The sequence below is a fragment of the Saimiri boliviensis genome, chromosome 2 (genome assembly GCF_048565385.1).
Source record: "Saimiri boliviensis isolate mSaiBol1 chromosome 2, mSaiBol1.pri, whole genome shotgun sequence".
Lineage (NCBI taxonomy): Eukaryota > Metazoa > Chordata > Mammalia > Primates > Cebidae > Saimiri > Saimiri boliviensis.
Genome location: NC_133450.1, coordinates 28,883,301 through 28,910,384, shown reverse-complemented (window position 1 = coordinate 28,910,384; position 27,084 = coordinate 28,883,301). Strand labels below are relative to the sequence as shown.

Below are 27,084 nucleotides of genomic sequence, written 5' to 3'. Positions count from 1 at the left end.
AAATACATTTTATACAAACTGTTTTAAAGACAGAATAGTAGACAATGAATTCCAGGAATGGATTTTTAAAATAAACCATTTCAATAAAAGGCACTGAAGATCTGACAATAAGTCTAGAAAATAAATTTTAATGTATTTGCAGTTGGGTTTTTATTTATTTTTAACAAGAGTGACAGTGATGTCATATATAAGGACTTGTATCTTGCACCACTGTATTGAGAGCTAATCCCGCCACAGAGAAAGGCAAATTGAGTATACATTCTTGAAAGTGCTTACTACTTTGAGGCCGGTCCATTGAGCCAACTGAGAAGATTCTTCTCTAAAACATGAGGATCTTGTGTTTGAGAATTAGCCTGTTTATGTTGCCTTCCTTATCATAACAAATTTAATATAATTTGATTACCATGTACAATTTAATTTTCTTAGTACTTTACCAATATTCTTCAATTACACTTGGGAAATGATTATACTGGGTGGAAATATATCAAGTTTTAGCAGTGTCACTTGTTGAGCGAAAACAGTTGACTCTGAAACAGAGGAATTTTGATTCACAAATGAGTCTGCCAGTGAGAACATTCTTACCTATAGTCTTTCAAGCATCTCGTTAGATCTTACTGCAGATTCTTGATCTATGCTCATTAAATAGAGTATACAGTTCAGCCTGTGCCTGAATGTTAAATTGGAAGTGTTGTGATTTAGAACAGTTCAGGCCTGAGCTACCCCTGGCATGGAGTTGTTGAAGGCTGCCTGTGGCCCACCTTCAGTCCCACCAGACTGGTTCTTCTCTGCTGGGACACAGGCACCCTAATGTAAGGGTGGGTTGTTACTTGCCACATCAGGTGCTGGGATTCAGCATTGAAGCTACTTAAACTCCAGTGACATGATTTTAGTTTGTCATACTGTGAAGCTAGAATATTTGAGACTGTTACCATCCTAATTTAGATTTCTTCATATAAAGCACTTTTGCTTTTCTCATCTCAGTGTCATTTGTCTCTACTCATGAGTTGTTTATTGGTTTTCTACATGTCAGATTCATCTCTTCAGAGTTGGAATATAATTATTATTTGTATAGGTGCATAACCTTGTATGTTTACTTTGAACAGATTTTCAGAAATACCATTTACATTTAGAAAATACATAGCTGTATCTAAGGAATTTTTCTGTTGTGCTATAATACGTACTGTTTCAAATATGTGGTAAAATTCCGTGATCTGCCAAGTTGGATTTAAAACTTCATCTTCATCTTAGAACTTCATCTTTTGAAATCTCTGAAAATCATTAGTGTGCGTGTATCGAACACCAGTCTTTCTTCTGTAATGAACACCCCAGATTTCTCTCTCCTCACCTTATACCATCCATTTGTGTGTTTGGTTTCCAGTATGCCATGTGGAAGAGGTGTGAGCCTTTCTTCGGCCCAAGAAGGAAACTTTAAACATGTTTGCACAATAAAATTTCAAATTAAACATTTCAACAAGGGTGCTCAGACTAGAAATACATGCTCTTCTGAAATTCCATGTTTGCAACTGTAATTCCTGTCATATTTACCCAGTGTATAAGGGGAAGTTCTTGCAGTTTTCACACTGTGCTTCTGTATTGCTGCCTGGCTGTGCTCTGTGGTTGGAATTGAAATAATGAAATTTTTACTTTGAAGTATGTTAATGTCAAAGTTATCGTATTAAGTTTGGAAATCCTTTGAGGTTTATTTAATAAGTGTGTTGGAGCTTCTTTCTCTTCTGGTAATACTGTACACTGTTGAACTGAGAACAGTTTTATTGTTTGTGGGACTTTGTTGGTTTTCAAATACCGTAACCTGTGTCCCTGTGCAGTCAAGGGGTCACTTCTTTGAGATCATGTATAATATGGCCCGTACTTACACATGTAGATAGAGCCATTTGGTACAGCATGTGATTCCAGAGATTAGAAGACTGGATCTGTCAAATCCATACATGTTAAAATTTTGCCAAAATGAGATGATTAAAATTTTTGTGAGTTTTATACTGTTGCAGTTTGCCTTACTGATTTTTCAATGATAATCACTTTTATGGGAATGGGGCTTAGGAACAACAAACTTTGCCAAAAATGCAAAATCTTACTGGTTTTTAAAGCTTGTAACAGTTGTGTGTAAAACTTTTCTATTTTAAACATAAACTCACCCTTTCTGCTGCTGCTTTCATTGCACTTTTCATACAAAGTTCTCTCCAACGTGGTCTCTAAAAGATTTTTATTTTATATACACTCTGCACCCTTGATATAATTCAGTGAAGTGTGGTTATGCTGTGTTTCTGAAGTTTTAGTCTTCTTTGGCCTGCCTAATATTAGTATGTTTATATAACTTCAGATGATTCAAAAGTTTTTAGTACTTCATTGTAGCAAAAAATGTATATAGCTCATAATATCCTACATGTAGTATTCAAAATCAATTATTAATAACCAATAAAAGACTCAACACATTTTCATTGCGTGTTCTTCTTTAAGACACCTAAACTCATAATTTCTGAATCTGCAGTCCCCCTATTCATTAATTGATTACAGTTTTTGAATTGTTGGAAAGCCTAGCCCTCTCTGATTCAGTCTTCAGAAAGAATTATCAGGTCTGGTAAAACAGGCTCACTAGCCCTTAGCCTCAGAGATGGTCAACAGCACTTCATAGTATAACCAAACAAAGTGGTGATCTCATATAGTCAGCTAATTCATGAATATTAATTCATGGTGAATGCGCTCACAGCAACCGAAATCCCGTAAAAAACTGTTCATTTAAAACCTTAAACGTGGGCTTGGCTTATTAAGTTCTTGGTACTTCCTGCTTTTCATATGACAAAGTATCAAACATGATTGCAGATCAAATCGGTGGTGTTAATATTGTGTTAAATAAAAAAAAGAATGGAAGACACTGTCTAGAAAAGCCCAACTTTGCATTTGCCATCAGAACATGATAGCTGTGGTGGGTGGGAGGACAAGGAGGCCAGGAGCCAAGTGCCTTTTCTTGCCTTGCCCATATTTGCTACTTAAACCAACATCATAAACGTAAAGGCTACCAGTGTGAATACTAAACAATGGAAATTGCACAGAACTTGATATTATATCAGCCAAGAAGATATAGTTTGGATCTGCAAGTGATGCTGCACTCAGAAATGTGGATATGTCCTCTGAAAATGTTCCAGCCTTCTTTTCCCCTGTGTGTGTGTGGTGTGCAAACTCACACTCTTCCTTAATGCTACGGCTCTGTGTTTGTCCCTCAGACAAGTTGGATGGCTTGAGGACTGGTACTAAAAGGAAACGTGACTGGGAGGCCATTGCCAGCAGAATGGAGGATTATCTGCAGCTCCCCGATGATTATGATACTCGTGCTTCTGAGCCTGGGAAGAAGAGGGTAAGAGACTTTGTCTTTAACTGGCAACAAATGAAGGGCCCATTTAGGCATCTGGTTTTAGAAATCTATAGGCAGATAATTACATGAATGCTATTTTTAGAATGATTTAGTTTATGCTGTGTAATGTTACATATCCAAGCAAGGAGTCAGACCTTATAAATTATAAGGTATATAATTATATAAGTAACTTAAATGGAGAACAGAACCTCACATGGCTAGCATGTAACCCTAAAGGTATTGGGAGTCACCAATCACTTGTGCCATTTTGTCATGGGGCGAAAGAGCCAGGTACAGAGTAGGATATCAAAGAGAATCAGTGGAACTTCTTAATGGATGAGATATGGAGGATCCAAAGGTAGATAGAATCAAGAGTAACCCATTGGTACTCTGGCCATGAGCACTCCATGTATGTGGTGCCATTTACTGAGAGAGAAAACTGGGGGAGTCATAAGTCATAATTTTTGGAAGTGAGAGAAATAATTTAAGTTCTGTGAGAGAAAATCTAATTTTTCTTTTTTTTTTTTTTTTTTTTTTGAGGCGGAGTTTCACTCTTGTTACCCAGGCTGGAGTGCAATGGCACGATCTCGGCTCACCGCAACCTCCGCCTCCTGGGTTCAGGCAATTCTCCTGCCTCAGCCTCCTGAGTAGCTAGGATTACAGGCACACGCCATCATGCCCAGCTAATTTTTTGTATTTTTAGTAGAGACGGGGTTTCACCATGTTGACCAGGATGGTCTCGATCTCTTGACCTCGTGATCCACCCGCCTCAGCCTCCCAAAGTGCTGTGATTACAGGCTTGAGCCACCGTGCCCGGCCGCTAATTTTTCTTCTAATTAAGTTAGAAGTATAAGTGAAAATGTCACATTGACTTGGATTTACTAGTATAAAAATCGCCAGAGAGATCAGACGGAACTAACAAATTTCAGGAAATGTTATTTAAAACCATGGGACTGAATGATTTTTTCCTAAGGAAAAAGTATAAATGGAAAAGATAATAGGATGCCGGACTCAGAAATTTAGTTCAGATAGAGGTGTTTCAAGAAGAAAAGAGCAGTCAGTTTTTAAATGATGCAGAAAAGACAAGTAATTTGGGAACAGGGAAATGGCTGCCAGATGTGGCAACGTGGAGGTCACTGATGATTGTAGTGTGTCATCAATTTACAGTGATGAGGGGTGGAAACCAGTTTGGAGCAGATTGAAGAATAAATAAGAAATGATGAATGAAGTACAGTATAGCATATATAGGCAACTTTTTGAAGTTTTTGTATGAAAGGGAACAGAGAAATGAAGCTAGGACATTAGATAGGTCTTCCATATAAATGTTGAATTCAATAAAAGTCATAGATATGTATATCCTTTAAAACAAAATAAAGCAAAGGGATCGAATTGTATATACTGTTCTGTACAAGCCTTTTTAAGCTAATCCATCTTGATCTTTCTGTATAAACATATACAGACTTACCCTTCTTTTTAAAGGGCTACTTAGTGTGCCGTTGTTTGGTCGCACAGTCACTTATTTAGCTAGTCCCTTTGTGTTAATCCGTTTGTGTTGCTATAAAGGAATACTTGAGACTGGGCAATTCATAAAGAAAAAGATTTATTTTGGCTCAGTGTTCTGCAGGCTATACAAGAAGCATGGTTCTAGCATCTGCTTCCGGTAAGGGCTCAGGAAGTCTTCAATTATGGTGGAAGTACAAAGTAGGGGCCAGTGTGTGACATGGCAAGAGAGGAAACAAGGGAGGGAGTCCCAACTTTTTAACAACCAGATCTCACATGAATTTAAAGTGAGGACTCATTACTGTTAGGAGGGCACCGAGACATTCATGAGGGATCTCCTCCATGACCGAGACACCTCCAGCATCAGGGGTTACAATTCAACATGAGATTTGAAGGGGACAAACATCCAAACCGTAATATCTTTATTGATGGATGCTTACACTGTTTCCATTTTATTGCCAGTACAGGCAGTGAAGGTTGTGGTGTGTATGTCTCTCTTTACATACCTACATGCAAGTAATTGCCTGTTTTTCTACACTTCGATTAGCAATGCTATTATCAAACTCTTTTACTTTTGACAATCTGATAGGTAAAAAAAATAGTATCTTGTTTTTCAGTTATTTAAGAATGATGTTGTACATCATTTGTATTTATGCATCATTTCTTTGTATTTCTTTCTTTCTTTCTTTCTTTTTATTTTTTTGAGATAGAGTCTCACTCTGTTGTCCAGGCTGTAATGCAGTGGTGTGGTCTCAGCTTACTACAACCTCCACCTCCTGGGTTCAAGCAATTCTCCTGCCTCCGCCTCTTGAGTAACTGGGATTACAGGTGCCCACCACTAAGCCCAGCTAATTTTTTTGTATTTTTAGTAGAGACGACATTTCACCATGTTGGCCAGGTTGGTCTTGAACTCCTGACCTCATGATCCACCCACCTCAGACTCCCAAAGTGCTGGCATTACAGGCATAAGCCACTGTGCCTGGCCTTGTATTTCTTTCTTAATGAATTTTCTCAGTGCCTTAGTGTTAAAATAATATTTTATTCTAAGAGAATAAAAATGCCAATAAAACTTAATTTCAGTGGGCACCATTACAAAGAATCCAGGTTTCAAAGCTCTTTGAAATACTGCAGATACTCCAAAGTCTGCCCTTGTCTGTGTAGCTTCAGGTGATGGGGAAGGGAGAGTCCACTGCCATTTGCACCCAGCCACACCAAAGGACTACTTGTATTGATAACTGTTACTCCAGTTTTAAGGATGCAGCCAACAGAAGTAGAAGTGTCCCTTCCTTGCAAATATTAAAGTTTAGTTCTGGTAACAATTAGTAATCTAAAATGAGAAATATCTTCTCTGTTTTTACTCAGGTCATTCTCACTGTCTTCACTAAGGAGTGTGTAATCCCATGCAGTTTACTTTGTTAAGTTGGGTGACCAAAGAGAACTGAGTGGTACACGTTCTAGTTCTTTAAAGTTGCTCATCTTTAACTCTCTTCCCCTGCCTTATACCTTGACTTCAGGTAGTTTTTAACTCTTGAACCACTCACCAAAATCAACATCAGACCACAAGGAGATCCTACAGGTAGCAAAGAATACAGAATGCTGTACATTACTCCTTCCTTTTCTGGGGTTTGTTTCTGTGATTCAGCTTTTTACAGATACCAAGTGGGTTCTTGGGATTCACTTTCTCTGTAACAAAAAGGTGGTTCTGTAGAGTTGATTATATTAGAATTTTGCCCAAATGGCTAGGCTTTAAAATATTTATTTTTAAAATGTTTGTTTGGGTATAAAATGGTAGCTTACTTGGTCTTTAATTTGTATTTTTTTGATGATTATGGAAGGTGAACATTTCCCTTGTTTGCTGAATTTGTATTTTAGAAATATTTATAGGCCGGGCGCAGTGGCTCAAGCCTGTAATCCCAGCACTTTGGGCGGCCGAGGCGGGTGGATCATGAGGTCAAGAGATTGAGACCATCCTGGTCAACATGGTGAAACCCCGTCTCTACTAAAAATACAAAAAAATTAGCTGGGCATGGTGGTGCGTGCCTGTAATCCCAGCTACTCAGGAGGCTGAGGCAGGAGAATTGCCTGAACCCAGGAGGCAGAGGTTGCAGTGAGCCGAGATTGCGCCATTGCTCTCCAGCCTGGGTAACAAGAGTGAAACTCCGTCTCAAAAAAAAAAAAAAGAAATATTTATAGTGACAGTGGATGAAATATAAGTACCTCAAACTTTTGAGTGCTAGTCAAGATTTTTCTGTATTATAACAATTTTATTTTTACAGGAAAAAACAGCAGGAATAATGTTAAGTCTCAAAAGTACCTCTAGGAAAATTAAAAGAGACACTGACATTCAAGAAGCCATTTCAAGCCAAAAGTCATTATTCTGCTCTTTATATTTTTAGTGATTTGGTAATCATTTATTCATTCCATAATATTGAATGTCTTTGTATGAGGTCTATGAATGAGTCCTCTTAAGAAGCTGACATTCAGTGGAGGAATTCAACATGTAAATAATAATTTTACTATAGCATCAGTATAAATTAGAGATACTAATAAAATACAGTAGTTTCCAAAATATTTTAATTCCAACTTCATTTGTTTGTTTGTTTGTTGTTTTTTGAGACAGAGTCTCACTCTGTCACCCAGGCTGGAGTGCAGTGGCGGGATTTCAGCTCACTGCAACCTCCACTTTGCAGTTTCAGGACATTCTCATGCCTCAGCCTCCTGAGTAGCTGGGATTACAGGCACCCACCACCACGTCCAGCTAATTTTGTTTGTATTTTTAGTAAAGACTATTTTTGCCATGTTGGCCAGGCAGGTCTCCAACTCCTGACTTCAGGTGATCCACCCGCCTCAGCCTCCCAAAGTGCTGGGATGACAGGCATGAGCCACTGTGCCCAGACTAATTCCAACTTTAAAATCTTGGGCATTTATTCACAAATATACTACTCATTTCAAAAATAACTACACACTTTTTCTATTTTATCTGAGTTTTAAAACTGAGAATTTAAACTGTAGATTTAAAAGTAGCAAGGTGAGATTGATCAGTATATTAAACTGCCCTGAGGCTGCCCTGGGAATGGATTTAAATTTGCTGTGAGCTGGTTACTTTTTCTTTGCTCAGTGGGCCTTACCACATAAGGGGCAGACTGTGGCCACTGAACAAAGAAAAACTAAGCAGCCCACAGCAAATTTAAATCCATTCCCAGCACATCGTCAGCACAGTAGTATGTTTTCACATAAATGCCCAAGACAGTCCACAGTGATCTTTCGCTAAAATGTGTATCCTTGATCCAAAGTGGAGCTGAGAGTATATATGAATTTTATTTTATTCATTTATTTTTGAGGTCGGTCTCTCTCGCCAGGCTGGAGTACAGTGGTGCGATCTCAGCTCACTGCCTCTTCTGTCTCCCAGGCTCAAGCATTTCTCCCACCTCAGCCTCCTTCGTAGCTGGGACTACAGGCGCCCACCACCATGCCCGGCTCATTTTTGTATTTTTAGTAGAAACATGGTTCTGCCATGTTGCCCGGGCTGGTCTCGAACGCCTGAGCTAAAGTGATCCGCCGTCCTCAGCCTCCCAAAGTGCTGCAATTACAGGTGTGAGTCACTGTGCCTGGCTGTGTATATGAATTAATCAAAATAAGTACTTCAGCATTGGTGGATAGAATGCCCAAAGATTTTTGTATATTAAAGCCCACATTATTTATTAGGCTTCTTACTAAGGCCCATGAAAGACATTGAGCAATAGGTTTTCTATACACTAGAAATCCACTTTCCGAAAAGTCAGGTGTTACCAGTTTCCTCCCACTGCTATTACTGTGGCTCCTCCCTTTGACCAGGTGGTTAGTATTAGGAGAACCCCCGTTATTTCATTGCCAGTCATGTAAATGGTAATAATTAGTGTACATTAGAGCAATAATGCATTTCCAGGTCCAGGGTAAAGAGTATGGTGTTTCCATGCTCTGGTTCCCTCTCTGTGTCACAAATAATAAATCACAAGCCATGTTTAAAATACATTCTCTGCCGACTTTGGTACTGTGTAGTGTAAGCAGCAGATTCATAGTTTCTTTTTAAGAATCTGAACTTTTGCCAGGTGCAGTGGCTCATTCTTGTAATCCCAGCACTTTGAGAGGCCAAGGCGGGTGGATCACTTAACATCAGGAGTTCGAGACCAGCTTGACCAATATGGTGAAACCTCATCTCTACTTAAAATATGAAAATTAGCCAGGCGTGGTGGCACACACCTGTAGTCCCAGCCACTCGAGAGGCTGAGACAGCAGAATTGTTTGAACCTGGGAGGTGGAGGTTGCAGTAAGCCGAGATCGCACCACTGTACCCCAGTCTGGATGACAGAGCGAAATTCTGTCTCCAAAAAAAAAAAAAAAAAAAAGAATCTGAACTTGTACAGAATATATTTATCTCCATATACTTTTAAAAACATATTAACATAATATGTGTCTGGGCATGGTGGCTCATGCTTGTAATTCCAGCACTTTGGGAGGCCTAGGTGGGAGGATAGTTTGAGACCAACCTGAGCAACATAGTGAGACCCTGACTCTAAAATTTAAAAAAAATAAAAAAATAAAAAAAATAATTTTTAAACCACAATATGTAAGAACGTACGTATTTTAAAAATCAGAGTACCAATAGAAAGTATCCCTGATCCATGTATTTGTAGTTGTAATCTTGCACATAAATGATATCAGTTGAGTCTGTTTCTTGGTCTCTTCATCTCATGAATGAAAGTAATAATACCAGCTTACTGTTTTCTCTAAGATTAAATTTCAAGAAACATTTTTTGGTTAAAGATAAATAAAATTCAGTTTTTGATCTAGGCTGTTGATAGTCTGTTAGGGAAGACAGATCTGTAAATGGATAATTACACTACAGTGTGGAAGTTCAAAAGCAGACTTCCCACAGTTATGTGGGAAGCAGTGATTATTCGATTGGCAAAGGAAAATGGAATAAGTCAGGGAAGGATGACTAGACTCAAGCCAGGTGGATAAGGTTAGGGAAGAGACATTTCAGGAAGAGTGACTGTACTTACATGCAAAATTACAGAGACATGAAATAGTGCAATATGCTCCAAGTACTAGAAGGGAGTCTATATCATTTGTATAAAATGTCATAGGCACTGGCCAGAGATGTTGCAGGAAAGTAGGAGGGGTCAGATCAAGAGGGACCTGAGTTCTTGGACTTTACCTGGTAGGTAGGAGAAGGATTTAAAGCAAATGAGAGTCACAACTGTGTGTTTTAGGAAGATCTGGAGGGGCTGAGTACAGACAGGAAGACTAGTTAGAGATGACTGCTTTGCTTCAGGTGAAAAAAGAAATGAGGTCAGTGAATTATTAAATAAAAGGGAATGGCAGAGGAGAAGGAGAGGACAGGATTGAGCTTTGTTCAGGAGCTGGAATGGTTAGGACTTGGAATGACCAGACTCTGTGACTTAAAATAATGGCTTTTCCCAGTTTTTCCGGGTGGATTTTTAATTTTTTAAACTTGTGTTTTCAAATGAGTCATTCTACCCCTTAGACTGTCCAGAGAGGGAGGAGGCTCTTTGAGTATTTATTTTTCCTTAAGCTCAGCCTAATGCTATGTTCTTTTTAGGTCAGATGGGCAGACCTGGAAGAAAAGAAGGATGCAGATAGGAAAAGGGCCATAGGTTTTGTGGTCGGACAGACTGATTGGGAGAAGATCACAGATGAAAGTGGTCACCTGGCTGAAAAAGCCCTCAATCGAACCAAATATATATGAGACTTAGTTTTTGAACGGAGTCATTATTCCTCTAAGGTAAGAGTACACAGTCACATAAATAGCCTACTGTGTGGTTGCTTCAAAGGGTTTGAGATAAAGAAGACAGCGTGCTTTGCTAAAAATGCTCTCTTCTTATGTTATTTTGTAGTTCTAAAAGAGTAAGTATATGCTAGTTGTTAACATTTACAATACTATTAGAAAAAGAAGCCATTTCCTGCAGCCTGGCTCACTTACAAAAATAAAAACCTTGAGAAAAACTTGAACTCTATATATTTGGGAAGGAATGAACTGATATTCTTCTAAGGGCTACTGAACTTTTGTCTGTTCTTTCCAGGTGTGACAGCCTTTTCTTTTCTTTTCAGGTGGTTCGCATTGAGGTGATCTGAAGCCAAGGCCTCACGGAGCTTCTTTGTGTGTCACCTTGCTTCCACGTTTCCGTTTTTGTTTTGTTTCTACTGCTTTAGTTTTTTAAAGTCCTCCAGTGTCCCCAAGAGGTATTAGAATCTTGCTGTACCCAAGCAAGACGAATTTTTCTTTTATCTGTTTTGGGGAGGGAGGGAGTGATAGCTTAACTGCTGAAGCCAGGTGGGGGTCCGCTGGAGGATTCCAACAGAGAATATTTCCTCCACCGTACAATGTCACAGACTATCTCTATCATCATTGCTTTGTGGCTGTTTCTGTTTTTTACTGTATGTAACTGGTAGCTGATTGTACTAGGATTAAAAACAATAAACTTTCACGATAAAGCCGATGAGATTCATGGGCTGTACAGCATGGGCCCTTTTCTCTTGTTTTCTTAATTTTATTTTTATTGCTTTTTAAATATGGTATGTCCTGATTAAATGCTAGCTGAACATCCACAACCTCTTTTTCATTGAATATTATATGGCTCAGTGAATCCGTAGCATATGTTGTAAAACACAAGGTTTAAATGATGTTCAAAACACTCATCTTTGTTTTATAGCTGATTTCTTTCTCTTTGAGTCTTGAAGACTGATAAACCCAAGTTCAGATATTCACCAGTTCCCTGGAGCATATCTGTTCTGCAACATGATGCTTTATTTAAATTTTTTTTTTTTCTCTCTCTGTTCTTCCCTTTCTTCTTTCCTTCCTTCCTCTTTTCACTTTCTCTCTTCATGCTATATTAGGTTCTTATTTTTTCGTGTTCTGGCTTTGAATCCTGGTGGACACAACTGATCTATTCCATGGAACTCAAGCTTGTTGCCTTACTTTGAACTTGAATTGTGGATTTTTAAATGAAGATTGCAGGGAAAGAATATAAAGATGCAGAGCACTCTGGCATGTAACCTTTAAGCCTTTCGGTTTTCAGGTTCTTGCCAGATGGTTCATTACTGGAAAGCATGGCCTTCTGCACGGGAGTTCCTCTCTCGTGGTTAATGCCAGGTGCAACCCAGAAACATACAGAGATAAAACACAAATATTATTTCTATTTAAACACCGAAAAGGTACTCTTCCTTTTTTCATTCTGCAAAGAAAAAAGTCATCTTTTAGCATGAAAGAAGATGAGAGCCTTCTTCCTCAAGTGTCATTTCCATTTTGTAATCCAGCTCAGCAGTTTCTAAATGTTGTTCACTGAAGACTTCAATAATTTGAAATATTCTCTTTCAGAGCACAGATGAAAATCCTTTAGTTTTACGACCTGCGTTAAAGACTGTATAAATAGAGCTAATATTTACTAGCATTTGAATAGTATCACTTTGGGTTCAACAAATATTATAGTACTGAATACTCCAATTTAATGGAATTCTAGCAACTTTCTGTACTTTTATCTTCCCTAAAAATTGGAATTTTTAAGCAAAAGAGACTTTCAGTTCATTAATAAGTCAATATTGAATGTATAAATTGCTATATTAAATAACTTCCGCTGTTTGTACTATTTAATAAGCTATTTTGATTGCTTATTGGCCTACAATACATTTGTGTGTACTGATCTTTCTCAGTGCCTTTATTATGTCGCAAAATAGCCGAATAGAATTATTTTACAAAGATTCATTTACTACTTTCTAAAGCTGCCCAATACCTATTCTCATCAAAAACAAAACTTCCAGAATGTGTTCTGTAGTTCAGACGAAATGGAGGCCTGTATGTTCTGCAGGATATTAGTTATCCTTAACCTTGTGACGTTCTAATTGACAGTAGTCAGAATGCCAATGAAATGAGTGGTGATAACCCATGAATCACTTTGACTCATGGGTAATTTTGCATGTGTGTGTTTTACCTTACAGCCATGGCCTTATGTCTGTGCTCTTATACCAGGGCAGGGTTGGGGAGCTGGGGAAGAGTTAACAGAGTCAGAAACAGGCTCTGCCAGTTTTCAGAGGATATAGATTACATGACCTTAGAGAGTGAACATTGAGGGCTCCTACTTTAGAAAGTGGGTATAACAGCCTCAATGTAAGGAGATAGATTTGGCACCAAAAAGAGTAATAGAGAGAGCCAATTGATAATTAATTTTATTCATCCAATGTGGGACTTAATGAAATTCTTGCACTTAACATTACTACTAGAAGGAGAATAAGATAGGAAATCCAAGGTATCTTGAAGAAATTTGGTGTGGGTATAAAATGCCTTGATAATACAAATATTTTAAGTTTGTTAAGAGGTGCCTTGGAAATGCAGAAGGGCCCAATCTTGGATTCCATTATTTGCTAGCATTTTATTTTAATTTTATTAATATTGTTTTTCTTCTCTTAGAAAGTTGCTGGTTTTAATCATATTTTATTTTAAATCTTTTGTGGTGTCATGTAAATTAAAATAATCTTACATTGGGGAAGGTTTCTGATACCTTGGGTATTTCAGATTTTTTTTTTTTTTTTTTTTTTTTTGTCAGCTCTATAAAGGATGATTTCAGACATTTTAAACTAAAAGTGAAATCTCTCATTTCAGTGATCCAACTTTCCTTGTATACTTCCTGTGTGAGGAATTCAGTAGATGAGACCCAGACATTTTTCTGTTTGAGAATATTTAGGGTTAAGTGCTGTATTTGAAATATTCAGGGACTAATAACAAATCAGAAGCCTTTATAATAATGCACAAGTAGTCTTTTAATTGATTCATATGCTTTTCTAGAAGTTTGAGTTTGATTCAGATATCAGTGTTTAATCCAGAAGTTTAATGACAAAGATAAAATCTTAAATTTTCTGGTTGGATATATTTTCCTTGTGAAAAAGTTGTGATCATTGGTTGAGCAAACCAAAGTAGGTGCCATCTCATCTGGAGACAAACTATTAAATTTTGGATTGGATTGACTGAGAATCTCAACTTAGGTTTTCTTATTTTGGAGGCCCCTCAGCATTTCTGTTAAGTATTTTATCCTGCTAACTGTGCAAGTTGCAGATATTTTGGTAATAGGTGTCTAGAGCCTAGCTTAATTGCTAGGATTGTAAAAGCCACAGATTCTCAGCTGAGGTAAGTTTTGACAGGTCATGGTACAAGTTCAGGTTCTTCTCTTAGAAGCTGTGTGACCCTAAGCAAATTTTTTATTTGCTTGTTACTAGCCTGTTATTCAGGCTAGAATGCAGTGACGTGGTATAGCTCACTGCAGCCTCGACTTTCTGGGCTCAGGTGATTCCCCCATCTCAGCTTTCTAGGTAGCTGGGACTACAAGTGTGCATCACCACACCTAACTTGCTTGCTTTTCTTTTCCTTTTCTTTCTTTTTCTCTTTCTTTCCTTCCTTTCTCTCTCTCTTCCTCCCTCCCTCCCTTCCTTCCTCCCTCCCTTCCCTCCCTCCCTTCCTCCCTTCCTTCCTTCCTTCTTTCCTTCCTTTTCTTTCTTAAAGAGATGTGATTTTGCCATGTTTCCCAATCTGGTCTCGAACTCCTGGGCTCAAGTGATTGCCCACCTCCCGAAGTGCTGGGATTATAGGCATGAGCCGCTGTACCCAGCTGAAATACTGTTATCTACCTGAGCTTCAGTCTCTTGCCTATAAAATGAAAATAACAAAACACATCTATTAAACATTGAGATAATGCATGTAAGCTACTTGGCACAGTACCAAGCACATAGTAAAAGTTCCAAAATCACTAGTCGTCATCGTCATTGTTACTTTTTGAGTTGTTCTCGCACGTTATTTTGAAATTCAAAATATCCAGCTGGCTTGAATATAGTTGTCACCTTTTATAGTCAGCTATCATAGACTGAGCTATGTCGTAGGTAAAAGTACAGTGTGTTGGAAGAGTAATTATTCAGAAGCATTTTCAGGTGACCAGTGACATTGATTTTCAGAACCAGCATGGAGGCTTGAGAGGCTCAGGTGCAAAAGGTAATTTAGTACCTAGAGGGGAATGAGTAGTAACAGGAAGTGGTTGCCAGACCACGGATATGAACAAAGGTGAGGGCACTGAGTCATTGATTTGCCTTGCTTTTCACATAGGAAGAGAGTAATGTTGTGAATAATTAATATATTCATAAAGGTACAAAATTCAGGAGGTTCAAGTGTCCCATCCATCTTAACCCTCAGCCTCCCATGACTCCATCTGTAGAGGCAACCAATGTTCAGAAAAATTGTGTGGATAAGCATTAAGTATTAACGTTTTTACCTGGTTTTTGTACACACACTACCTTATTATTTTTCCTTTACCAATATGTTTTAGAGGTCATTCAGATCATATAGAAAATATTTCTATTTTTTCTTCCCTCTCTCTTCCTGTTTAGTTTTCCAAAGGTACGTTCATAATATAAAGAGGTTTACTGAAAAATTTTAGAAATTGTTTCGGCTGCATCTCTGTTCCTTTCATGGCATGGAATATATGGTATGGGTATATTTGTATACAATTCTCTTACATACGTAGGTTCGTGTAACCACCTCCACCTTTCTGCTAGTACCCCACTCCCCCATCTCTAACCCTCGGCAGCCACCAATCTTCTCCATTTTTATAATCTTGTCATTTAAAGAATGTTTAAAATATGAAGTCACATAGTATGTAACCTTTTGGGATTGGCATTTTGGCTTTTTTCACTCAGTGTAATTTTCTTGAGATTCATTCAAGTTGTTATGTGTGTCAATAGCTTATTCCTTTTTATTGCTGAGTAGGTTTCCAGCTCGTTCTCTTTTGCAGCTGCAGAATATTTTGTGTCTTTATTATCATTCAGTTTGCCAGGTCTCTATTAATGGGTATTCATGCTCTCATTTGCTGTTTTAAATTGTGAATTTCTTAATGCCATTTCTTACAGTTTGTACAAACAAAAAAGAAAAGAAGATAAATTGTGAATCATATATATTCAATCATTCTATGGCTTCCTACACTTGCCTGATTTCTAGCAATGAAGGAAAATACCGATGGCATCATTTACATAGACATCTTCCAAGGATGACAAGCGCTTAAGGGCCAGCACAGCACAGCGGTGAACTACTATCAAGAGAGTATGACAATAATGAGATGACGAAGGCACATCTTATTTCCTGGAAAATCCTGCGTGAACAGCGAGTCTTGGCAAAGCGAAGAACCATGATGTGTTTTAGAGAACCAGAATAGCCAGAGAGACTGATGATCCGTTGGTTCACACATGACTGAGAGTTAATACCTTAGGTCACTGTTCTCAGAACCTGGATTTTTAAATGCACGTACGCCTCAGTGACTGATTTGATCTCAGTTTTCAGGTCTGTTGCTTTCATATTTGTAACAGTCAAGGAGCATCCTTATGACTGGGGCTAGCTTCTGCATTCATGAACAGCCCTCTGCCTGCCAGCAGTGCCTTGCATTTGTGATCCTACAAACAGCCTGTAGACTTAATGGTTTACTGTATAGGGAAAAGTCTTGACTTTGTGTCTTCTACTTAGGAAGCTTAAACTTCCTACCAAATATTCGTATTCTTTTTCCTAAAAATACTGATCTGGGCTACAGATCCATCTCTTACCATATTTTAAAAATTGAAATTCTTCTGCCATAACTTGAAATCCCACTCGCAAATCTGTGATTTCTGTCAGTGAGTTTGTACTTTTCAGGTAGATCTGTCTAATGCTTATTTCTTTTACATCATCTGGCTCAGTGTGAAGCTCATGTATCTGTAGAGTGAGTATATATAGGGAATGTTTCCTATATGTATGGCAAGGGTCACAAATTCAGAGTCAAGCAGGTGACAAGTGAGCAAGGCAGAGGGTGGAGACTGGTAAACTAGACAGCTAAATAGGTTAGGTCAATCGGGCAGCGCCTGCTCTGCCATAGCAGATTGTGGCCTTGTGGGAATGTAGGTCTCATATTGCCAGATTTTCTGGATTTTCAAGAAAGAGTAAAAAATCTGGATTTTTATGTGAGCTATTCCAATATTTCAGCACCAGTGTCTTTTTTTGCTTGTGAGTGCTTTGACCCTCACAGCCTGCCTGCTGCATCTGACCTGTGGGCTGCCAGCTTGAAACCTTCGATGTTTAGAGAAGTGGTTAGACAGACCTTAGTTTGTTCTGATAAGATCCTTCTTGTTTAACAGATGGGGTTTCTGAGACTCAAACAGGAAAGGGACTTGCTCAAAGTCTCACAGTTACTCAGTGCCAAAACAAGACTAGAATTTGGGTTTCCTTGGTCCATAACCTGTCACTTTTTTTCTTAACTACCTCCTTCATGAAGATCTCCGTAAATTCTAGGATGGCGAATTCTCTTTTTATCATGTGTGTCATGTGCAAAGTGCACGTGTGTGTAGTTACTAAACTCTGTGGACCTGGAAGTACATTCTAATATGACTATCTCTGTCAGGAACAGTGTGATTACTTCTGAAACCAACTTCCTTAAACTCTCACAATATAAGATAGCTATACACCTAGGATCTCTCTTAAACACTTACTACTTAGTTGGATAATTCTCATGAATCACAGAAGCTTGAAATTAACAAAGAATATTGGATTCAATTATTGTACAAGAGCAGTGGAGTTTTCTCCACAGAAAATCATTTATGTATTGTTATGTAAATAGCTTACAGAAGTATTAATTTTGTTGTCTCATTTGTAATTTCTTATGTAATTAGCCTATTTGCTTTCACTCCAGTGATGAACTGAAGTAAGAACTTCAGTGAAACATCTTACCTGCTTCACTGGGTAGTGCCCCATTCCTCATCTTTTTAAGGACAAATTCATCAACTTGCCATTCCCCAGTTATTTCTCCAGCTTCCTCTTCCCCTGTTCTTACTACATGTGCACGACACTGCAGGCATGCTATGTGACTTGCTGTTCTCTGAACACTCCCTGGGATTTCTGTTGTTTCTGCCTTGCTTTTTTCATCCTTTAGATACTATCATTGGCTGGGCACAGTGGCTCACACTTGTAATCCTAGCACTTTGGGAGGCTGAGGCAGGCAGATCACTTGAGCTCAGAAGTTTGAGACCAGCCTTTGCAACAAAAATCTTGGCTACAGTGAGCTGATATTGCTGTCCAGCCTGTGCGAAAGAGTGAGACCTCATCTCAAAAAAAAAAAAAAAAAAAGCCAGGTGCAGTGGCTCATGCCTGTAATCCCAGCACTTTGAGAGGCCGAGGCAGGTGGATCACCTGACGTCAGTGAGACCAGCCTGGACAACATGGTGAAACCCCATCTCTATTAAAAATACAAAAAATTGGCCGGGCGCGGTGGCTCAAGCCTGTAATCCCAGCACTTTGGGAGGCCGAGGCGGGTGGATCACGAGGTCAAGAGATCGAGACCATCCTGGTCAACATGGTGAAACCCCGTCTCTACTAAAAATACAAAGAATCAGTTGGGCATGGTGGCATGTGCCTGTAATCCCAGCTACTCAGGAGGCTGAGGCAGGAGAATTGCCTGAACCCAGGAGGCGGAGGTTGCGGTGAGCCGAGATTGTGCCACTGCACTCCAGCCTGGGTAACAAGAGTGAAACTCCGTCTCAAAAAAAAAAAAAAAAGATTATTTTTGTTTAAGACAGAGAATATACTACAGCATGTTAGTATGTTTCTAGGAAAGAGCCAGCAGAGAGGAGATAAGTGATTTCAGGAGTAAAGTGATAACCGAAAAAGCAAAAAAAAAAAAAAAAAAAAAAAAAAAAATACAAAAAATTAGCTGGGTGTGATGGCAGGCATCTATAAGCCCAGCTACCCAGGAGGCTGAGGCAGGAGAATCACTTGAACCCAGGAAGTAGAGATTGCAGTGACCCAAGATTGCACCACTGTACTCCAGCCTGAGTGACAGAGCAAGAGACTGTCTCCAAAAAAAAAAAAAAAAAAAAAACAGCACAGTGGGGACGGGAATTACCCAGAGGCCCAGCTCACATGGTGCTGCCACCCTCAAGCTGTTTCTCATCTTGTTCCCTCCAACTCTCACAGGTTTTGCTTCTACTTGTCCTACCATCTTTCCCTAATTTGCCTTTCTAGTAGAATAACATATCTATCTTTCCCCCCATCCCTACCCATTTACATGCAAGCTCCTAGAAGGTGAGAACAATGTTTTACTCATCTTCCAGCCTTGTAACACATAACATGCAGTATCTGTTCCATATAGTTGCTGCTGAAGAAGCATATTTAGAACTGATGACCTGGTGAATTTTAAATATAAAATTAATTCGTGTAGGTTCATATATGTATAGTTTATAAAACCAATTCTTGTGTTTGCTTTTCCGTACCTCTGTATCTTCCAGCTGGTGGCATATTCATACTTAGTGGTGTAGCAAATTCAAATGCCTTCAAAGAACAGGAAGATACTGTAAATAAGAGAACTGGCCAATAATTTCATATGTTTAGTTGTATTCTTCCAACAGAAACATATTTTGTTTGCAGATCAGACATGTAGGAATATTCTTCACTCTTATGAAAAAAACGCCCTCTTTCTCATTCTCAAAACTTTTGGCACGCTCTTTGTTTTCCCACTTTTGGTAGAGACATAAGTACAGTATTATTTTTTCTTTACTGTGAGAAAACAGCAGAAGCAGAATAAAACAGGGCACTTGACAGGGTTCAGGAAGCAGTAGGGTATGGTGGAGGCTGGGATGGTGCAGAGAGCTTGTCCTGTCTCGGGGACAGTCCTCCAGCCAGTGGTTGGAATGAAGAAAAGTAGACCAAATGTAATCAGATGAAGTGGAAGTCTGGATTTTTATGTGAAATAGTCACAGTAGAAACAAATCACATCTGGAAGCCACATGTTACCAATAGGCTGTCATTTTGGGACTTTTCTGACATACACCCTAAATGATGACAAGTCTGAAAGACAGTTGTGGCAAACAAGATATTTGTAGGAAAGAAAACATCAGGTTTTATTACATGTAGGTTACATATAAATATTTTGAACAGCACCTTTTTACTGGTATTTTGGAAAAGCATTTCTGTCTTCATTAAGCCAGGTGGCAATATGTATGTAATACACAGATGCTGAATTTGCAGTGGGTTGATTTTTGTCCATTGCTGGCTTTCACTTGGTAGCATGAATATTGTCTCCTCACTACCCCTTTTGAGTGACATCCTTCCAGTGCCTCCATTTCTCAAGTTGCAGGTAAGCACCTTGTGTGTATACAATTAAATGGTGAGCACACACCTATCCCAGGAAAAGAAGACAGAATTCCCTTTGGTTAAGTGGACAGCTGAATGGCCATACCTGAATGCAAATTTGATCAGAATTTTCTGCTCTAAACCCTCGACTGCTTTCTACTATTTCTACTGAGAAAAGAGGAAGTGTGTCATTAGAGCTTTGTTGGCACCTGTCGCAGTCAAGGTGGGTATAATTATGTTTAATTTCTTTAAGTGTTTTGGATCATCTTTTTCAAATTCATTTATTCCAGCCATAAGATGTAAGTTCATTTTCCTTATTAAAAAAGAAAATATTACAGATAAAGCTCAACACCCCCTCCCCCTTAAGTACAAATACCTTGAATCTTAGAGGTAATTGCTGTTACCATTTTGGAGTGTGTGACTTTTCCAAACCATTTTGTGTGTACTTGTATACATATGTACTTGCCTATAAAAATACAGTTTTACTATTTTTTACATGACTCGTATTCTTTACATATTGTTCTGCAGACCCACTATGTCTTAGATACACACACACATGCATGTATATGTAAATGTAGATAAACATATATACATGCATACATGTTTGTGTATATTCTGCGATATGTGTATAATGGATTACTTTTTCCTTTTTTTGTGAGTTTTTCACTGTCATACCAATGTTGCATTGAACATCCTTGTAAATGCCTTTTGCAGGCTTATTTTCAAAATTTCCCTGGGGAGAATACAGGAGAATTAAATTACTGGGCCACAGGGAAACAATTTCTCCTTTTCTGTTCTAATAATTATCTGCATATGTGTTTTAGAAACAGTCATATTTAATATAGGAGGTTTCAAAAAAATTGTTTTCTCATTATTTTAAAATTCCAGTTTTATATGCTGCCTTCATTTAAATTCTGCCTTTTGAATCTAGATTTGGAATTGATATGGATAAGCAAAATAGGTTCTAAGCGGTAGTGATAGTTCATAAACAATATGCTTTTGGAATAGGTGCTATTTCAATCTTGGGGAAGGTAAAATGTCAATTGATAAAATAATCTTTAATCATGAAGTTCTTTTTTCCAAGTCATTCTCTGCTCCCTTTGGAATTATGGCAACTGGATCCAGAGGTGCTGTGAAAATATTTTCTTACATCATACCTCTTTTTTTCAAACAAGTTTGATCCTGGAAATTACAGTTTTTGGCTCTGTGCCTGTTTCAAAAAAATAAATAAATAACAAAGTCTGGAACACTCACTCACTTTTCTTAATAGGATCTAGTTTATTAGTTTAGGTATTAAAGCTTTATTAAAAGAACATACTTTGAGGATTTTCTGTTTCTCACCTGAGCCTGCTGTTTTCACTAGATGTGAAACTGGGTGCATTGGCAGGGCCTCTACTAGACCTGAAAGGCAGCATTCCCAGTGTTTTATTTTCAGGGTCAGAGGGAAGGCTATTGACCAACACTGGAGGCCTTAACTCCTGGATTGATAAGATTCTGGTGGAATGATTGCTTAGATTCCATAAGCACTTGAGTAGATGATGACTTCTTTCTTTATGTATGTGTTTTCGGAAGAATGATGAAATATGAAAAGTGTGAAGAGTTGTGCACTCAAGTGTTGGCTTTGACCTGGGGAGCTCTTAAAACTCCCAAAGCTCAGGCTACACTTCATAGCAATTAAATCAGAATCTAGGAGTGGGACCCAGCCATTGGTCATTTTTTAAAAGGCTACTGGTCATTCTAATATGTAGCCAACTTTGAGAACTGGTGGGTTAAAGGGGATTTTAAATTTTATTTCATCTCTAGCTGATGATAGGTTCATTAAGCAACATTTTTGAAGGCCCTGGTCTGTTGGTTAACTTTGCAGGTGTGGAAGATACAGTTAGTTGTTGGAAGGATACTTGTTAATAAAACTCTTTAAATGTGCAAAAGAAAATCCATCTAGCCTGAAAGAGTTAATGCAGTTTTCAAAAGTGCTTGATAGCCAAGGAACAGCTTAGGCACAGGGAAAATCTGGCTTCTTGGGAGCAAATAAAGCCAAGATTTAAAATGCCTTTTAATCTAAAACATATGTTTGCCCATGGGCCTGAAAACAAGCCTAGGCCTTTGCAATTGTGAAGTTTCCTCACAATAGACAGACATGAGTCGTGGTACAATGTTATTTAAACTTGAAAGCTTAGAGGAGAAATTTGGTTTATGGAGGAGGTTATAGATGGGAGAAGAGAAGTGCAATGGGAATAAATTATTTTTCTCTGGCTTCTGCTTTCTGATTTTAAGGAGAGCAGAACTAGTTCATAGTTCCAGTTATCACATACAAAATGGAACAAATTCCAACAGAATGAGAATTGCTATTTTCAATAAGCTAGAATGGATCTCTTTAAATTAATGTGCTTTGATATCTAAGATAATCTCTATTTGTGGCATAAGTGTCCTTATAAATGCACTCTTTAGTGGTGTGGACTTTTGCTGCTGCTTTAGAGTACATCACTCCTTCAGTAGAACTTTTCCCCCAAAGTTTTGATTTCTCATTTAAAAAATTTTATTTTGCGGCCGGGCGCTGTGGCTCAAGCCTGTAATCCCAGCACTTTGGGAGGCCGAGGCGGGTGGATCACAAGGTCAAGAGATCGAGACCATCTTGGTCAACATGGTGAAACCCCGTCTCTACTAAAAATACAAAAAAAAAAATAGCTGAGCATGGTGGTGCGTGCCTGTAATCCCAGCTACTCAGGAGGCTGAGGCAGGAGAATTGCCTGAACCCAGGAGGCGGAGGTTGCGGTGAGCCGAGATCGCGCCATTGCACTCCAGCCTGGGTAACAAGAGCGAAACTCCGTCTCAAAAAAAAAAAAAAAAAAAAAATTTTATTTTGAAATAGTTACAGATTCCTAGGAAATTGCAGGAAAAAATGTGCAGAGAAGTCCTGGTGTATTCTTCAACCAGCCATCCCCAATGGTAACATCTTATACAATGAGAAGTGTGTCAAAACCTTTAAAAGCCAAGAAATTGATGTTGATAACACTCCACAGAGCTTATACAGATTTTACAGTTTTACAAGCACTTGCGTGTGTGTGTGTGTGTGTGTGTACTGCTTTCAGGAGGTAAGCAGCATAATGTGCCTCACTCACATTTCTTAGGTGATTACTGTCTCCAGAGCTTAAGGATACATAATCATGTCTACCATTCACATGGCATGAAGATTTAAATTATCTTTGCAACTAGTGTGTCACAATTAAGTTGTTGAGGAAGTCCAGTTTTGTTAAATTTTCTGTTCCCAGGACTTGCTGATAAATCACAAACAAGACAGTTTTCATTTATGTTCTGCTCTTGGACCCACATCCCACTGTCTACCTTAGAAATCCTTTTTGGGGTCACCGTTTTTGCCAAGAATTCTATAGGAAATAAGAGTTTCTGGAGTTTGTTCTGAATCAGTTCAGAGTCAGCAAGCTCAGCTCTGATGAAGTAATGGGATGTGTGAAAAGTATCTAAACACCAAGATAGTAATCTTGAACAAAAGCAGCTTTGGGGTATTTATTAAAAATGTATTCTGCCTGATGTAATTGTGGTCTTTTTGTTAGAAATTTAATACAGTAAGAAGTCAGCAAAACTTCATGCTGACAGTCCCATTGTCTCATAAAGCTAGATTCGAAAAAGACAATGTAGAAACAGACAAGCCAGAAGACATTTAGAGCCTTAAATATTCTGATAATTACCAGCCCACACTCATGAAAGATCAGAGGAGAAGATAATCAACATTAGTGACTGTAGATGAAAAGAACCAGAAGGGAGGCTAGATTACTTTCAATCAAAAAAAGTAGTCTGGGCATGGTGGCTCACACCTGTAATTCCAGTGCTGGGAGGCTGAGGTAGGTGGATCTCTTGAGCCCAGGAGTTCCACACCAAACTGGGCAACATGGTGAGACCCCAGCTCTAAAAAGAAATAGCCAGGCTTGGTGTTGTGTGCCTGTAGTCTCATGCCTGTAGTCTTGACCTGTAGGAGGCTAAGGTGGGAGGATCCCTTGAGCTCAGGAGGTGGCAGTTGCAGTGACCCAAGATCGTGCCACTGCACTCCAGCCTGGGTGACAGAGCAAGACACTGTACATCCAAAAAAAACAAGAGCCAATCTTTATGAAAAAGTAATCCTGAATATAGATTTAAGTGGTAAGGGGAGAAAACCAGGATTGTATCAGTTATGTTTCCCTCCCTACCCCTCACCCAGTTAAGAAAGCAATGAACCAGCCCCTTTTAACGAGTAGAACAGCTACAGAGCTGTTTTGAATAACTGTACAGAAGTTAAGAAAATATTCAAGCCAAAACTAGCCTACTCAATGGAAATAGATACAGCCCCAAAAAGCAGTGGTTAGAGATGCAAGTTGCATAATTTTAGAAATACCACCTTAGTCACTGAACTTAATTAAGAGGATGTCAAAAATGCAGTGTAGGCTGGGCACAGTGGCTCACGCTCACGAGGTCAAGAGTTCAAGACCAGCCTGACCAAGATGATGAAATCCCATCTTTCCTAAAAATACAAAAAATTAGCTAGGCATGGTGGCAGGCACCTGTAGTCCCAGCTACTCGGGAGTCTCAGGCAAGAGAATCACTTGAACCTGCGAGGCAGAGGTTGCAGTGAGCTGAGATTGTGCCACTGCACTCCAGCCTGGGCGACAGAGCAAGACCCCGTCTCGAAAGAAAGTGTATCCCTTGTGTAAGGCAAAAACAGGTCAGTGTCTGAGCAACCAGCTAGAAAACAGCAATAGTCGTCCTGCCATTTGTCAGGTAAACACATCAACATGGGGTTGTAATTAAAAAGTAAATGAGGAAATGCATATAAACTTTATAGCACACAGCTTTTTAGCTGGGTTTTCTTCTTAAACTTTATAACATAGTTTAAAGCTAAGTTTTGTGCTTGCATCAGTGTTACACGTCAGTGATGTTTTTCAGCTAAGAATTCTTTTTCACTGTGAAGCAGTACAAATTCATGACTTTGCTAACAATTTATGACTGCTGAGCAGTAATACAGCTAACCTTTACTGAGCACATACTATGCATTAGAAGTGTGCTGAGCATTTCACATGTATTGTTTTACCCGAACCTTAGAACAATATTATGAGGTAGGTGCTATATTATTTCTGTTTTACAGATGGCCAAGCTGAGGCCAGGAAAAGTAAGTAATTTAGAGAGATCCATAGCTGATAGGTGGTTGAGCCAGGATGAATACACATTCCCAAAGCCCATGCACCTAGCAAACTACTCGACTTGGGAAGGGTATTGGTTAAAGTGGAAAGCAAATGGGGTGAGGGAAGCAGTCTCAGGTCAGATACCTGAGGTTAAAGGTGGGGAAAGGGGAACGGGAGGAACAGCATTCTTACCAGCAGCTGAATCTCCAGTCCAGAAGCAGTTACCGAGGGCATGGCAATCAGAGCCACGGGAATCAGTAAATTGGGGAAAGAAAGAGGTTTTCCTCAGGGAAGAAAAGGAACTGACATTTTTTGTGAGGTGTGACTGGAGAATTAGAAATGACAAACCAAGAGTTTTTGAGCACGAAGTGGGAAGATCACGAGAAATAAAATCACCCTGAAAAACTCTTGGTGACAGAAAACGCAGACCCGTAGTGAACAGACGGACGTGTAAAACTGGCGCGGTTTGGGGTTGCTCCTTTTCTGTGTTCATTGTCCACCTGCCTTCTACATTTCATCAGACACTCCCTTCCTCTGGAGGCTAGCATCTATTTTGCTTTTTTGGGTTGTTGTTCTTGTTGTTGTTAAGTAGGACTGAGCATTCAACTCTTAGGCACTTGGTTATATATGCTATTTAGGATTATTGAAAAGAAGGCCAGGTATGGTGGCTCACACCTGTAATCTCAGCACTTTGGGAGGCCGACTGGCAGGTCACTTGAGCTCAGGAGTTCAAGACCAGCTTAGCCAACATGGTGAGACCCCATCTCTACTAAAAATACAAATATTAGCCAGGCATGGTGGCGTGCACCTGTAATCCCAGCTACTTGAGAGGCAGAGGCACAAGAATCACTTGAACCCGGAAGGTGGAGGTTGCAGTGAGCCAAGATCACATCACTGCACTCCACCCTGGGTCACAGAGCAAGCCTCCATCTCAACAACAACAAAAAAAGCCTTTTCTTTATATACAGGAATTGTCTAACCCTGAAAAATAGTCTTTTCATGAATCATCTTCTTCCACAGGTGAGTGCTTAATAACTATTTGTAAATGTAGATACCATGATCTACCTCAGAGATACAGCATGCATTATTAATGCTCTCAAGTGATCATCTGAGCTCATACTTTACAGGTGTATGTGTTTATACTTGTGGTAAATCTGACCAAGAGAATTTTATACAATACTTTCATGAAAAGCATTACATTTGCCATATTGTCACAAGTTCATTTCCTTCGACCTGAAAGCGTCAATCCTTGAAGCAGTTAAGGCTTGTACAGAACTCAATTTGAAATGTATATAATCCTCAGCCTGATAGAGTAATATTGTTTTAGCTAATCAGTATCTCTTTTGTGCCTATGACCGTTTTTCATTATCTTGTTTGATGATCTTGCTTTATGTGAAATCTGTGCAAATACTTAACAGTTTGTGTAAAAACATCAAAGGATTTTAAAAATTTGTTTTGTTTTGATTGTAAATATTATCAGTGATCTGCTTTACAGAGCAAAGGATCAAAACTATAAACAAAAGGACTAGAATCAATTGTGAAAATCTAGACTATATAGGACTTCAGAATGCTGGTTACTAAAATTTTGGCTAATTTTGTAAGGTTTTTTGTTCTTGTTTTTGTTTTTGAGACAGTCTCACTCTATTGCCAGGGTAGAGTGCAGTGGCACTGTCTCAACTCACTGCAGCCTCTGCCTCCTGGGTTCAAGTCAGTCTCCTGCCTCAGCCTCCCGAGTAGCTGGTACTACAGGCGCATGTCACCACATCCAGCTAATTTTTGTATGTTTAGCAGAAATGGGGTTTTACCATGTTGCCCAGTATGATCTCAATTTCTTGACCTCATGACCCGCCCACCTCAGCCTCCCAAAA

General features: G+C 38.9%; 1 protein-coding gene across 3 annotated transcripts in view; it reads left to right on the top strand.

Annotated features, from left to right (window-relative positions):
- The window catches only part of YLPM1 (YLP motif containing 1), an 84,076-nt gene extending 62,781 nt beyond the window's left edge, over positions 1 to 21,295 (top strand). Inside the window, exons 19-21 of one of the 3 annotated variants that reach the window (XM_039468874.2) lie at positions 3,240 to 3,370; positions 10,470 to 10,652; positions 10,979 to 21,295. In XM_039468874.2, coding sequence (XP_039324808.2) covers positions 3,240 to 3,370; positions 10,470 to 10,616 — 278 coding nt within the window. In that variant the 3' untranslated portion in view covers positions 10,617 to 10,652; positions 10,979 to 21,295. Of the gene's footprint in view, positions 1 to 1,378; positions 2,453 to 3,239; positions 3,371 to 10,469; positions 10,653 to 10,978 lie in introns of those variants that run through there. The other 2 variants (XM_074392973.1, XM_010335290.3) reach the window with 2 other exon arrangements.
- Positions 21,296 to 27,084: the final 5,789 nt, after the last annotated feature.